This window comes from Sus scrofa, chromosome 2 (assembly GCF_054392235.1).
Source record: "Sus scrofa isolate SSC_HxYL_T2T_F1_AM1 chromosome 2, Sscrofa_HxYL_maternal_Yorkshire_Landrace_v2.0, whole genome shotgun sequence".
NCBI lineage: Eukaryota > Metazoa > Chordata > Mammalia > Artiodactyla > Suidae > Sus > Sus scrofa.
In genome coordinates, this window is record NC_139384.1 from 6,902,598 (window position 1) to 6,917,481 (window position 14,884).

The window sequence follows — 14,884 nt, forward strand, 5'->3', positions numbered from 1 at the left end:
AACCGTCATATACCTTGGGTGTGGCCCTTAAAAAAAAAAAAAAGAGGAAAAAATAAAAGGAAATTTCAAGACATGTTACAGCATGGATAAACCTTGAAGACATTATGCTAAGTGAAATCAGGCAGTCAGAAAAAGACAAATACTGTATGATTCCACTCATATCAGGTCCCTAGGGTGGGCAAATTCGCAAAGACAGAAAGTAGAAGGGTGGGTGCGGGGCACTGGGAGGAAGAATGGGGAGTTAGTGTTTAATAGGTACAGAGTTTCACGCTGGGAGGATGCCCAAAGCTTTGAAAATGGATGGTGGGGATGTTTGCAGAATAACACAAATATCCTTCACGCCTCTGAACCACGCACTTAAAAATGGTTAAAATGGACAATTTTATTTATGTTTTACCACAATTAAAAAAAAAAAAAAAAAAGCACGCACACACCCCCGCCCCCAAAAGGCAGTGTGGCCAAGAAAAATATCTCCTGGTCTAATTCTGCCTCTGCCTCTAGTATGACATCTCTGCCTAGAGGCAGGAAAGGCTGGAGGTGAGGTGGAGTCTGAGATTTGTAGGGTGGAGAGGATGGGACACAAACAGCGGAGAATGGAAGAGGGCATCAGTGGGGCCAGCGCCTGCCTCCAGACCCCGAGCCCCACCTCAGCCACCTTCCCCTCCTCTCTGTCCCCACTGTCCCCAAGCGGGGCCAGGTCTCTTCCCGTATCGGCTTGTTCCTCTTTGACTTTTGGTCCATCTCCCACTTGGCCTGGGCGGTGCCCTTTCTAAAACCTGGGTCTGACCATGTGTGTCTCCTGCTTAAGCTCTTTCAGCAGCTCCCATGGCCTCAGCTTCAGCCTTGCAAGCAAACTCCAAGCCATTGTTTTCTGGCTTCACAGTCTTGCCTTTTCCAGGCCCCAGGTTCCTTTACGTTACACACTGTAACTTTTCGGGGGGGCTCCACCTGCGCTATGAGGCAGTTCCTGGGCCAGGGATTGCACCTGCACCTTGGCAGTGACAACACCAGATCCGTAACCACTTGGCCACCAGGGAAACCCCACAGTAACTATTTTTGAATACCTTCCACATGCAAATTGATAAATATTATCCCAATTTTCTCAACAACCCTGCAAGGTAGGTATCATTGACACTACTTTTTTTTTCTTTCTTTCCTGGCTGCTCCGTGGCACATGGAGCTCCTGGCCAGGGATTAGATCCAAGCCATAGTTGTGACCCAAGCCACAGCTGCGGCCACGCCAGATCCTTAACCCACTGTGCTGGGCCTGGGATCGAACCTGCACCCCAGGGCTCCTAAGATGCCGCCAATCCCCTTGCGCCACAGTGGAACTCCCCACTGACTCCACTTTAGAGATGGGGAAACTGAGTCTCACACAGACTTGGTGGGCCTGGGGGACCTAGGCTCCCATTAGGAGCCTATGTTGGCTCCTTTGTCCTTCTCTCGGGTGCCTCAGTGCCTTTGCTTATGCATGAGCACAAATCTGTGAGCCGTCCGCAGATCACCACGCAGCACCCCTGCCCCAGGCCTTCCCCAGCACCACGTTTCCTTCAGCGTTCAACACTGTTAGAAATGCACTTGCTTATGGATTTGATACCCTTCCCTCTGTGGCCCCCCCGCCCCGACTCTGAGCTGCAGGAAAGCAGGGTCGGGTCTGTCTGGTGCCCCAGCACCTGGAGCTGCCGAGTGCATACAGAGGCTCCGAGAGCAGCACCGATGAGATGGCTCCACTGATGAATGCGGTCGGATCCCCCCCCAGCCCCGGGCCCAGCCCGCCCTCCCCTGTGCTCCCTCAGTCCTCTGATGCTGGAGAAACTGTTGCACTTGGACTGTGGTCCTTCCTTCACTCGTGGGCCTCCCCTGAGAGACCCCAGCCACTGGGCCCAGCGCCTGGCCTGCTCCAGTGCTCGGCCACCTCTTGCCAAACACTTGAATCGATGTAGGAACATCCCCAGCGGGCACTTGCTTCATTTCTGCTTCATTCTCACTGTGGGCTCGGAATGAGGTCCGACCTTCAGGGAGGAAGGGGCCGCCCTGTGCAAGGCCCTCCGGGGCTGGGGTCTCCCCCAGGGTCGGCCCCCGGCTCCCAGAGACTGGCCTGTCTTCAGGAGGAGCCCCGGGGCAGGGTACGGGGAGCACAACTACCAGCAGCAGCATGTTTTATTGCAACCAGAATCCCCTGGTCATGGGGGAGGGTGGGGCAGAGGGACGTCGGTCGCTGATGCCATGTCCTCAGTCCTCAGCACGGAGCTGGAAGTCCATCTGGCTGTGCTGCCCCCGCCCCCCAGCAGGGGCTGAGGCAGAGGGAGGCCAAAAGCAGAGTCCGCCTCAGCAGAGCCTTCGTCCAAGGGCTCTGAGGAGCAGCTGGCAGTGGGGGTGCTGGGGGCCCAAGATGAAGAGGCACTTTGGGCTGCACATGTCCTCATGGGGCCTAGGGGACAGCAATGAGGCCTCTCTGCCCACAGGGAGAAGGTGGGAGGGAGAGAAATAAAGGCTCAAAGTGAGACATCACTGGCCAGCAACCACACAGGTGGGACCTTGGGACCCCGACTTCTAGGCCAGGACAGTGTCCACCCCCTGCCTCTGGCGTTCAGCCCAGCCTGGGCACCCAGCTTGGCCAGCATCGGGTCCTATGTGGGGATCTGCAGGTGGCCCAGGTCCTGGTCCATGATCTGGAGGACGTCGTCCAGGATGGAAGGCCCCAGGTCCACGTGCAGAGAGAGCAGGGAGCTGGCGTGGGACAGGAAGGGCTCCTCGGCCCCTGACTCGGGGGTCAGCCCACTGTGGGCGGAGCCAGCCTCCGGAATCCTCCAGATGTCCACACACCCTGCCTCCTGCGGGGAGGGCTGTGGGGAAGGCTGGGGGGTCTCCAGGTGCAGGCGCGGGGGTTTGGGTGGGGCCTGGGCGGTGGGCAGGGTGAGGGCCTGGGGCCCGCCGATGACCGGGAGGGAGATGGCGTTCTTGAGCAGAGGGGACATCCCATCGGGGAGCTCGCGCCCGCTCAGCGTGGCCGTGCGCGTGAACTGGAAGGGCAGCTCGAAGCTGCCATCCTCCTCGCCTTCCTCGATGGCCGTCCCCGGCAGGAGGTGGAACTTGCCCTGCAGGAAGGAGATGTCACCAAACATGTCGCTGCCGCCGCCGCTGCCGATGTGGATGGTGTGGCGGAAGTCCCCCAGCGGCGGGCTGATCATGTCGGAGGACAGCAGGTCCCGCAGCTTCTCCTTCTTGCCCTTGCGGCTGCCGCGCTTCAGATAGATGGGCACCTTGGTGGACATTGCGACCTCGGCACCCAGGCCTGGCTGCCAAGGCTGGAACCGTCGGTTATCACCACCCTCACCCAGAAACCCCGAGGGAGGGGTCCAGACCCCGCAACACCCGCCAAGGGGCCAAGACTAGCGTGTGGGGTGTAACCAAAGGTGACCCCAGGAATTCAGAAAAGATCAACGATCGATGAAGTCCAAGGTAAAGACAGCAAAAATCCCTGCCTCCCAAAAGGGTTGAAAACTCTTCTGAAAACTGGGAGCAGGAAGGTACAGAGCTTGGAGGCCGTGATGCTCTCGGGGTTCAGGGCCGAGGAGCTGAAACACCAAGGGTACAAGTCAGGGACAGGATGACAAAAGGCAGAGGTCCCTTTATCAGCCCCAGGAACCCACGTGGGGCTGCACTCCTGTGGCAAGCCCCTCCGGCAGGAGCCTCACAGACTTACTGCGCGCAAGGCCTGGATCACCAGCGTCAAGCCCTCCCTCTGCAGGTGGAGAACCTGGGTGACAGGGCTGAAGTCACACACAAGGCCCTGGCCCTGGTCTCTCGCCCTGCGTCCCCAGCTCCGCTCATCACGGTCGCATGGGTGCTCATCCCTCTTGCACTCAACTGAGCCCAGGGCATGACTGGTGCCAAATTGTCTGGGGGGTCTCAAAGCTGGTGGAGGATGGCGATCTTGCAACCTGTCTTGCCCGCCCAGGCCTGGCACGGAGCCAGACTCGCAGCAGGTGTTCAGCCGACTGCACCTGAGGACAGACACCTCCTGTTTGGCCCAATCACATCCTACGCGGAAGTGAGGTCACCTGCTCAGGGTTTCTGCTTTTCTTCTCCTCTGGCTTAGGGGTGCCTTATGGACAAGGGCTGAGTTTATTGTCATTTCTGCCCCTCCCCCCTGCCCTAGCACCTAAGGGTTACAAATATTGAGGGGGTGGGGGCTCTGTGTGCCTGAATTTTGCTGAGTTCTTTGCCAACACGTCTAATTTCATCATTACAGCCACCCTCTTGTCATTCCCATTCTAAAACTAGAGCTATCAGACATTTTGGAGGGATTCCCACAAGGCATTGCAGAAGGAGAGAAGCAAAATGCAAAAATGTAGTCTAGAAGATTCCATTTGTTGAAAGCATTGACCAGCTCCCCTCCCTGCACATGCATATATGTGTATCTACATGTAGGGATGTATAGGATCATATCTTATACAGGAACTGAGAAGAAGACAGAAGGCCAGCATGAAGTTGTCATACATGCCTCCTAGACTGCGGAGGGGGGCAGGGATGGGGTGTGGGGTCAGTGACATGGGAGGAAAGTTGTCCTCAATAAATAATATCTCTGGAGGTCCCGATCTGGCGCAGCGGAAAAGAATCCAACTAGGAACCATGAGATTGCGGGTTCAAACCCTGGCCTCACTCAGTGGGTTAAGGATCCGGCGTTGCCATGAGCTGTGGTGTAGGTCGCAGACGTGGCTCAGATCTGGCGTTGCCGTGGCTGTGGCGTAGGCTGGTAGCTGTAGCTCCTGTTCGATCCCTAGCCTGGGAACCTCCATATGCCACAGGTGTGGGCCTAAAAAAAAAATATATATATACATATATATATGTGTGTATATATCTTTAATATCTGGTCCCATTACTAAAAAAAATGATATATGTAAGTTAAATATGAAAGGACAGTTGCCAAAACATTGATGGTGTTTCCTTCAAGGTGGTAGAATTCCAGGCGACTTTCCCTTTTTGTGCATACTTTTGTAAGCTCAAATTCTTTTTTAATTTTTTTTTGGCCACAGCGTGCAGCGGCTTCATGCGGGATCTCAGTTCCCAGACCTGAGATCAAACCTGGGCCATAGTGGTGAAAGCATCTCATCCTAACCACTAGACCACCAGAGAACTCCCTGTAAACTCCAAGTCTTAATAAGAAGCAGGTATTATTATTATTATTGTCATTATTATTTCTTGGCTGCATCCGTGACAGAGTGGGCCAGGGTTCGAATTCCAGCTGCGCTTGTGACCTATGCCATAGCTATGGCAGTGCCAGATCTGCTGTACAGTGGGAAATCCAGAAGCATGCATTATTTATGAGCGCATGTTATTCACGGAATCAGAAAAAAATAAAGATATTTTTAATGTGGAAAAAATAAATACACTCTGGAGGGGTGTCATATGGGTTTAACAGAAAAAGGAAGTGAGGCAAGCACTCCCTCTGGTTCCCATGGTGGGGGATTGGCCCCATAGTAGAATCAGAGCACAAAAGGCAAAGAAACTTGTCCAAGGTCACCCAGCAGGTGTCCAGGTGAGCCCACCTACCCCAGGGGGCTGGGGCTGAGCAGGTGGGAAGTGGCTGGGGAAAGGTGGAGCAGGAGAGGGGAGGCCTCTGCTAGTTCCTCTGCCCCATCCTTCATTCTGAGCAGTGAGAGGGGTGGGCAGGAGGGAGCAGGAAGGAGGATGCAGGAGAGGCAGAGTCCCAGCTGCTCTCCCTCTCCCACCCCAGCCCAGACCCTCACTCAGGAAACCCCACCCCAGGACCAGACATCCCGGGTCAGTCATGCTGAACCACAGAGACCAGACATCTTGCCCCTCCCAGAGCACCTGCAGCTTAACAGGAAACAAAAGAATGAGTCTCCGGTGGCAGAATTCCAGCTAAGTTTGGAAGGAGCTGGGGAAGGTGGGGGGAGGCCAGGAGTGCTCTGAGGTCTTGGAATCCCATCATTCATTTATCTAACAGATAATTATCTGTGTCCCCCACGCCAGGTCTAGGGGCCTATCTGGCCCCTTGGCAGGCGAGGAGTCCTGGGCTAGCTTTTCTTTCCTTTCTACTCCCGGAGAGGGCGGCTGAGTGGTGGGATTTGCCCAGAACTTGGGCCAGGCCTTCCCCCCCTCCATCCTACAAGGGCGCCAAGACAGCCTGAGTGTTTCCACAACAGATCTGGCGTCCCTGACAGCTCCCTCGCTCTGAGCCAGATGTACCCACCCAATTCCAGATGTGGAGAGCACTGAGGCTGGGGGGAAGGGTTGGGCCCCTGTCAACCACCAGGGGAGAGCTGGGAATTGCAATCATCAAGCCCCAAGGATTCAATTCGGATTTAGCAACCACCAGACCCCAGGCTGCAGCTCCCCTAGTATGGTTTCCATCATAACGCTCCCAGACACAGCATAGTGGGTGCAATTATTGGCCTCTGCAGAGGCAGAAGCTGAATCTCAGAGACATTAAGTAACTTTATTAATGTCATCCAGCTAGTAAGAGGAAGAGTGGGCATTGATACCTAGCTAGGTCCCAATGGCTCTGATACAGTGAGCCATGCCAACATCTGCAAGCTGCACGGGGAGCAGGAGAGAAAAAGGCTCCCAGCTGGGCCGGGGCCGCTGGATCCCAGGCCACCACCATTTGACTCCTACCTCTTGGCCGCCCCCTCTCTCAACTTGCTAGCATGCAGAGAAATGGGAATGAGGTCTCTGTCAGGACAAGGCTTAGTGAGAGGGGTGTTGGGACAGGTGGCTCCCTGCAGCTTTGGGAGGAGCAGAAGGGAGCCATCCCAGCTTTGTGGGCTTGTTCTGGAAGGATCCCTGGGCCTCCTTTAGATAAAATGACTTCCTGAAGGTAGAGCCTCTCCTTTCACAAAGAATGTTAGGCCACTCCCCACCAGGGATGCCAATAAAGCCAACCTCTGACCTTCAAATCAGGAGACTGACCTTGAATCTATCTCTACCTAGGACTCGCTCTAACCTTGGGCAAGACCCTTCCTCTCCGGGCCTCACCTTCCTCATCTATGAAATGGGATGACAATAAAGCCAACACCAGGGACCCTACTGTCATACTGCAAGTGAGAGAGAGCCCCGATGGGCGACAGACAGGGTTAGCGGGTCACTGTCAGCCCCGTTATTTATCCAGCAAATAGCTGTAGGGCTTCCTCAAGTATTTTGGTTCTCTGGGGACAGCGCTCCAAACAAGACCGAAAATGAACAGCCCCTGGGCGGAAGGGTCGGTCGGCGCTGAGTCTCCCCTGCTGGCCACGAGGTCTCCCAGCGTCCCTAGGCGGAGCGGTTCTCGGGTCCGTGGCCACTAGGTGGCGCGCGCGCGCGCTCCCTCTACTGCCCCGCGTCCGGGAGGAGACCCTTTGCGCACCGGGGTCCCCAGCGCTTCTAGCGCTCCCGGCAAGCGCCCTCCCAAGGAGCTGCACATTCGCTTACCAGGTGCGGATAGTCCGCGGGATCTTCTTCTCTTGGGAGCGCCCTAGTCTCACAACCAGACAATAGGGGAGAAAAGGAGCGATCAGGGACGCTGCCCGGGTATCCAAACTCAGGGAGGAGCCTCCCCCGTGCTTTCCAGCTTGGGCGATGTCCGAGTGTCCGCTCGGCGCGGGGCCAGAGCTTGGACATGCGGCCCACGCCCCTGGCTTCCGCGGGTCGGGCTCCTCAGCCCCAGCTCGGGTTCCGGAGCCGACCCCTCCCCGCCCTCTTTCTCCCGCGCAGCCCAGCTCAGCCGGGATTCGTTTCAGGACACTCGCGGCTAAGGCTAAAGATAGGAGGACACCTCACCATTGGCTAAAAATACGACCCCAAGCTGGGCTGCGGGAGGGCATTCCCGGGTCCTGGGGGGTGGGGCGGGGGCTCTGGCGCAGCGTGGAGGGCGGATCCAGGAGTTCGTGTTCGGGATGCGCAGCGCCCCGCAGGCCGAGGGGGGCGCGGGCGTGGCTGCCAGGACCGAGGCTCGGGTGAGAAACACCTTGGAGCCCGAGGCACCGGGGTAAGGACCTTGTGGAGGTAAGTCGGGGGCTGGGGCGCGAGCTGCGATAGGGCGCCTCAGGATGGGCCTCTCGAGTGACCCTCCAGGAGCGCGGTCGGACTACACAGTCCCCACCTGAACTCACCTGGAGGCGCGCAGGCGGCGGACGGGTGGGCGGCAAAATCTCCGGAGCTGGACCGTGCGGCGATGGGACCGACTAGGGCTGTGAACTTACAGTGCGCACCGTGGCCCCTGAAGCCCCGCCCCCTACCCGTGGAGCCAATGCGGGGGCCGCAGCAATCAGGTCCCGCCCACAGCCCCGCCCCACTCCGGGGCGAGCCTGGGCTCCCACTTGGGAGGCGCGGCGCTGGGGTCCAACAGCCACGCCCGCCCGGGCGTCCGGTCCAAACTCTGACGGCTGCGAGCCAGACTGCGTCCGATGCCCGGACTGGATTCCTCGAACTCCGGCAGTGCGGGTCGGAGCTAAAACTATCGGTTCTGGGAGGGCAGCAGCTGGAAGACTGAATTCTGCAGAATTCACAGAGCGTCCTTGGACGAGTTCCCTCCCTGGAGGGCTGGGTCGGGGAGGCGCCCGCACAGTGTCTTCAGTGACTCCTAAAGAAATAAATGAGGCCTCGAAGGCACTCACGTTAAAATATTACAAACTTCCAAGAGCTTTCAGGAGTTTTGCCCCTCCCTGGAAAAGGGGGCATTGAGGGTGGACCTGCAGAGTGGCCTGGCCACACCCATATTTGTCAACCGGCTAAATGGCTTCCGGGGCGGGGGTGGGACCCACACTTGGACTCATTACAACGTTGGTTGATTGGCTGGAAGGTTGGTTGGTTCATTTATTCATTCATTCGTTACTAGAAACATTTACTGGAAGGCAGGCCCTACCCAGGCAGGCTGAAGGGAACTCAGCCCTTGCCCGGTTCAGCGATTGAGCAGATACTTTGGGGGCATCCATTAAGTGTCAGACACTGTTCTTGTCGCTGGGGATTCAGCCCCTCTGGTCTGGGACCTACTGTCCAATGAAGGGAGATGGAGGAAGCCCCGGTCCCCAAGTACACAGTGATACTCTGCCAGGTGAGCAAGTGCTAGGAAGAGCGGGTGACAGCTGTGACAGTACACTGCGACCAGGATGGTACATCCTGTACGTGTGGGAGGGGCTCTTAGGGAGAGAGGGTCAGGAAGGCATCCTGAAGGAGGAAGGATGCTGGGGGTGGGGGTGGGGGTCAGCCAAGTTGGGGGGGAGGAAAAGATCAGGAGAAAGGGAGTCAGGTAGGCAGAGTGATAGCCCCCCCAGAGATGTCCCCGTCCTAGTCTCTGGGACCTGTAAATACATAGTTTTGTTACATGGAAAATAATAACTGAGGTTGCCCATGCAATTACAGTTACAAATCAACTGACTTTACTTTCTTTATTTACTTTTTTCGGCCATACTCTAGGCATATGGAAGTTCCCTGCCAGGGGTCAAATTGGAGCTGCCATAGTCAATGCCAGATCCTTAAACCACTGTGCCCCAGTGGGAACTCCTCAACTGGCTCTAAACTAGAGAGTTTTTTTTTTCCCCCTTTTCTAGGGCCGATTCCCACGGCCCATGGAGGTTCCCAGGCTAGGAGTCGAATCAGAGCTGTAGCCACCAGCCTACGCCAGAGACACAGCAATGTAGGACCCGAGCCGCATCTGTGACCTACACCACAGCACATGGCAACACCAGATCCCTAACCCACTGAGCAAGGCCAGGGATTGAACCCGCAACGTCATGGTTCCTAGTCGGATTCGTTAACCACTGTGCCATGGCAGGAACTCCTAAACTAGAGAGATTATCCTGAACTGTCTGAATGGGCCCAGTGTAATAATAATGGTCCTTAAGGGTAGAAGAGGGAGGCAGGAGAGTCAAAAAAAGAGATGTCCTGGAGTTCCCGTCGTGGCGCAGTGGTTAACGAATCCGACTAGGAACCATGACGTTGCGGGTTCAGTCCCTGCCCTTGCTCAGTGGGTTAAGGATCCGGCGTTGCCGTGAGCTGTGGTGTAGGTTGCAGACGCGGCTTGGATCCCGCGTTGCTGTGGCTCTGGCGTAGGCCGGTGGCTACAGCTCTGATTCGACCCCTAGCCTGGGAACCTCCATATGCCGCGGGAGCGGCCCAAGAAATAGCAACAACAACAACAACAACGACAAAAGACAAAAAAAAAAAAAAAAAAGAGAGATGTCCTGTCTTTGAAGATGGAGGAAGGGGCCACAAACAAAGGAATGCGGGCAGCCTCTAGAAGCTGGAAAAGACCAGGAAACAGACTCTGCCCTAGAGCCTCCAGAAGGAACACGGCCCTGCTGACTTCTTGATTTTAGATTCAGGTTGGACTCCCAACCCACAGAGCTGTAAGTTAATACATTTGTATTGTTTTAAGCTGCCAAGTTTGTGGTGATTTTCTACAGCAGCAGCAGAAAACGAATACAGAGAAGTTTCAGATTTTTTTTTTTTTTTTCCTTTTCTAGGGCCGCTCCCACGGCATGTGGAGGCTCCCAGGCTAGGGGTGTAATTGGAGCTGTAGCCACCGGCCTCGGCCAGAGCCACAGCAACATGGGATCTGAGCCGCGTCTGTGACCTACCCTACAGCTCACAGCAACGCCGGATCCTTAACCCAATGAGCAAGGCCAGGGATCGAACTCACAACCTCATCATTTCTAGACAGATCCGTGAACCACTGAGCCATGACAGGAACTCCGGAAAGTTTCAGATTTTAACCTTGAACCTTCCTGGCCCCTCCTTCAACTCAGTCATGTGTATTCTTTTTTTGGTTTTGAGGGCATCTTCTGCAGCATCTGGAAGTTCCCAGGCTAGGGGTTGAATTGGAGCTGCAACTGCCGGCCACAGCCACAGCCACGCCAAATCCAAGCCGCCTCTGCAACCTGCACCCTAGCTCTCTGCAATTCCGGATCCTTAACCCACTGAGTGAGGCCAGGGATAGATCCCGAGTCCTCCTGGATAGTAGTTGGGTTCTTTTTGTTTGTTTGTTTTGCTTTTTAGGGCCACACCCATGGCACATGGAGGTCCCCAGGCTAGGGGTCGAATCAGAGCTACAGCTGCCAGCCTACCCCACAGCCACAGCAACGCAGGATCTGAGCCATGTCTGTGACCTACGCCACAGCTCATGGCAACGCCGGATCCTTAATCCACTGAGTGAGGCCAGGAATCAGACTCGAAACCTCATGGTTCCTAGTGGGATTCGTTTCTGTGCGCCGCAGAAATGGGAACTCCTAGCTGGGTTCTTAACCCGCTGAGCCACAACGGGAACTCCAAGTCAGGTGGGTTCTGCCAGGACTACCCTAGAGGTTCAGAGGAAACCTGAGGCCTGGACAGCAGAGAAAGGGGCCCTGGGCCAAGTTGTGGGCTGAGTGGGTAAGGGTTGTGTCTCTTCCCTTTTCTGCCACCCAGGCTCTGCCATGCACCCCCCTGCCCAGGCCTACCTGTGCCCCTTACCAAGGGTCTCTTGTCCTGAGCTCCTCAAATCCTTTGAGAGCCAGTGAGGTGGGCAGAGTCAGTGTCACTACCCCCCTTTTCAGAAATGGACACCAAAGCTCAGGCCACTGATGGTGATCCGCTCAGCCTGGAAGTGGCAAGATGGGCTGGCTCTGGGCCCTCCTCCCTGCTCAGGCTTCTCACCCCGCCATTGTCCCTGCCCCCTCCTCTCACAACACAGCCAGGTTGCGGGGACAGCACAGTGCCAAGCCCCAAGTCCCAGGTTATGAGTTGGCTTTGCTGCTAACTTAGTCTGTGGCCACAGGCAAAAAAAGGACTGTCCCTTTCTGAGCCTCTTTGCCTGTAACAAGGGAATGACATGCGTCCCCAACAAGCTAAGGGACTTGAACTTGTTTTGTTGACTGGAACACACTGTCCCTGCAGGCAGCAGTTTCATGGAAATATTATTCAAGGAGTGACTGGGGGACGGCAGCTGGCCTTGCCACCTGACCTGGAATGAGTCTGAGGATGAAAAAGGGACTTTTTTTTTTGGTCTTTTTTTGCCTTTTCTAGGGCCACTCCCACGGCATATGGAGGTTCCCAGGCTAGGGGTCAAATCAGAGCTGCAGCCACCTGCCTACGCCAGAGCCACAGCAAAGCGGGATCCGAGCCGCGTCTGCAACCCTACACCCTACACAGCTCACGGCAACGCCGGATCGTTAACCCACTGAGGAAGGGCAGGGATGGAACCCGAAATCTCATGGTTCCTAGTCGGATTCGTTAACCACTGAGCCACGACGGGAACTCCGAAAAGAGGACTTTTATAAAGACTCCCCTGAACCCGTGGGAACAAGGCTGAGGTGCAGCCCCCACCTCTGCCCATCCACCCAGTGTCCTCTGTTGGGGGAGGAAACTCGGGGAAAATCAGGAGCTCCATTTGGGGCTGATTACAAACCAGTGACAGAGATGAAAGCTTGGAGAGGCAAAGACACTCATCCAAGGCCACTCAAAGCCAGGAACCAGGGAGTTCCTGTTGTGGCTCAGTGGCAACGAAACCAGCCAGTATCCATGAGGACACAGGTTTGATCCCTGGCCCGATCAAGTGTCCGGCGTTGCTCTGAGCTGTGGCGCAGGTCTCTGACACGACTTGGATCCTGTGTTGCTGTGGCCGAGGTGTAGGCCAGCAGCTGCAGCTCCAATTTGACCAACTGCAGAGTTGGGGTGGGGGTGGCGGGGTGGGAGGGGGAGGTAGATTGAGCATTGGGGGATGGGCAACAGATTCGGCTCCCAAGCCTGACCCAACCTCTGGACCCCTCCCTCGGTGACTAGGAATCTGTCCAGCCTGGCTGTCAGACCAGGGCCCTCAAACAGGGCCCAGAGCCATAGGAACCACCATCTATGCCATGGGGACCTTTTAAAGCCCACCTGGATGTGACATGGCTCCGTCCAGTGCTGGTTTCTCCTGCTGCGTGTGTACTCCTGCCCTCACCCAGAGCTCTGGCCCTACCATGCCCACATGCAAAGCCTGATTTCTGCTTGGCGGTGAGTTCTGCGCTCTGTAAGCTCTCAGGTAGGCGGGTCATTCTCCCCATTCACAGATGCCACTGTGTCACTTGGCCGGGCCTGAGCGATCCCTAGGGAGCCTGCTGCTGGCTGCTCTTAGCTTTGTTGAATGGATGGGATCTTTGCGGACACACCCACGGTTGTCATGGAAGCCTTGCAAGTAATGAGCATTTATAAAACAGAATTTCATTTATTAATACTGGCTCCTCCCCCCCGCACTTGGAAGCTCCCAGGCCTGGGATGGAATCCGAGTCACAGCTGCAACCTATGCCATAGGTGTGGCACATCAGATCCTTAACCCACTGCACTGGGCCTGGGATGAAAACTGCACTGCCGCAGAGACAATGCCGGATCCTTAACCCACTGTGCCACAGCGGGAACTCCTAAAATTGGCTCTTTAACGCTACTTCTCAGGCCGTGTGTAAAGGCCTAAGCGTGGATGGGAGACTGGGATTCTGAGCCACGGGAGAGCCTGCATTTCTGACCCAATAGATGCTCAGGCCAAGTGCCCCACCCAGCCTGACCCCACTTCCAGGGTCCAATGCTTCAGCCAGGGCGTGGGCTGTTCTCGCTGGAACGGCTCCTGGACACCTTGGTGTCTGAGTGAGTAGGACCCCAAGAGACATTCGGGAGAGGTCAGAGGCAAGGAAGGTTGGATAGAGACCTGCCGGGAATCGGGGATTCAAATTCCTCCCCTTCAGCCCGAAGCCTCGCCTTGGCGCTGAGATAGGCCCAGTCGCCACCCCCTCGATCAGCTGCTCCCCCCACACAGGGACCTGTAATCACCACGCAGGGACTGACTCAGCCCTTCCTTCCCCTCCCAGCCTCGTCTTCCTGGAAATCACCCACGTCAGCAGCCCCAGCCCCCAAGGGCTCTGCAGGGATAGACTCGGAAGCCCCCTTCTCCAAGGTTAGCTGGGGAGAAGGAAGGAACCACACTGGAGGGGCAGGACTCCCAGGCTGAAGCCAGCCCTCCTTGGCCCCAGGGACCTAGGGAGGCAGGTGGGATGGTGGGGCCGGGACTCTGGGGTCAGGCCTGGGAGCAGGGGGTCACAGGGGGAGGCGGTGATGCTCTTGGGGGTACCATGGCGGCGAGCGAGCGAGAGGAGACAAGCTCTCTGGAGCCCTCCCTCCTGCCCCCGGCCCCAAGTCCCATATCACAGGGATGCAGGGAGCAGGGGACGTGCTCCATCCGCCCCTGGGAAGCCTCCTCCATCCTAGCCCAGCTCAGTCGGCGGCCCCATGGCCTGAGCCAACCCAGGCCTGGCTTGGATTTTTCCTGGATTGTTTCTTATTTCCTTCCTCCACTGGGCTCCTGCCAACTCCAGCCCTGCCCTCCTCGCTTTTCGCCCGCCTTCAGAGAACTCTGTCCTGGCAGGGGCCAGGGTTCGACTTGGGAGTCCCCTGGAAGCCACTCCCCCACCCCTCAGCCTCTGCCGGGACCCCCTCGGTGGGAGTCGGGTGGCAGGGCCTTACTGGGGGGACTTTCCTTTGGGTCTGGATTTTTGGCCCTGGGCCCAGGGTCTTGGGGGTTTCCAGAGTGGTGACAGCCCTGTCCTAGCAGAGACCAGCCCAGGCGCTTCCTCCCAGAGGCCTCTGGGAGCATTCGAGCCACATGGGTGTCTTTTGGCCTGGGAACACGGAGTCAGCGGAGGTGGTGTGCAACACTTCCCGCCCCTTCAAGGCACCTTTTTGTTATTCATTTTGAAAACTTTGGCATCTGCCTGTGCTGAGGGCTGTGCTGGCTGGAGAGGACCCAGATGGCCCAGGCTGAGCCCCAGTTCTCGGAGAACCAGTACCCTGAGTGAAGCAACCAGTCTAAAACAGCATCTTCTATGCCATAAAGGGGGTTTCTGAAAGCAGAGGCCAGGTCTGATTTACCTCTTTC

At 56.6% G+C, this 14,884-nt stretch overlaps 1 protein-coding gene across 5 annotated transcripts; it reads right to left on the reverse strand.

Annotated features, from left to right (window-relative positions):
* Window positions 1–362: 362 nt before the first annotated feature.
* On the reverse strand, window positions 363–8,207 carry CDC42EP2 (CDC42 effector protein 2). 5 transcript variants are annotated; one of them, XR_014836854.1, is made up of 3 exons: window positions 8,118–8,207; window positions 1,666–3,098; window positions 363–1,577 (listed from the first exon to the last, which is right to left on the reverse strand). XR_014836854.1 is itself a non-coding variant. In XM_013994106.3 (3 exons), exon 3 carries the CDS (start codon window positions 3,273–3,275, stop codon window positions 2,631–2,633), a length of 645 nt encoding a protein of 214 aa, XP_013849560.2. In that variant the 5' UTR covers window positions 3,276–3,578; window positions 7,438–7,480; window positions 8,118–8,207; the 3' UTR covers window positions 363–2,630. The 5 variants fall into 5 exon arrangements, 3 of the variants coding, with proteins under 3 accessions (XP_013849560.2, XP_084866884.1, XP_003122586.2); XR_014836853.1 differs by having other exon boundaries at window positions 1,666–3,578; XM_013994106.3 differs by adding an exon at window positions 7,438–7,480 and having other exon boundaries at window positions 363–3,578.
* Between the last annotated feature and the right edge of the window lie 6,677 nt (window positions 8,208–14,884).

What these genes read in the sequence shown, in the direction of transcription:
- CDC42EP2 (XM_003122538.6), bottom strand. Translation starts at nt 3,275, where the DNA reads ATGTCCACCAAGGTGCCCATCTATCTGAAGCGCGGCAGCCGCAAGGGC.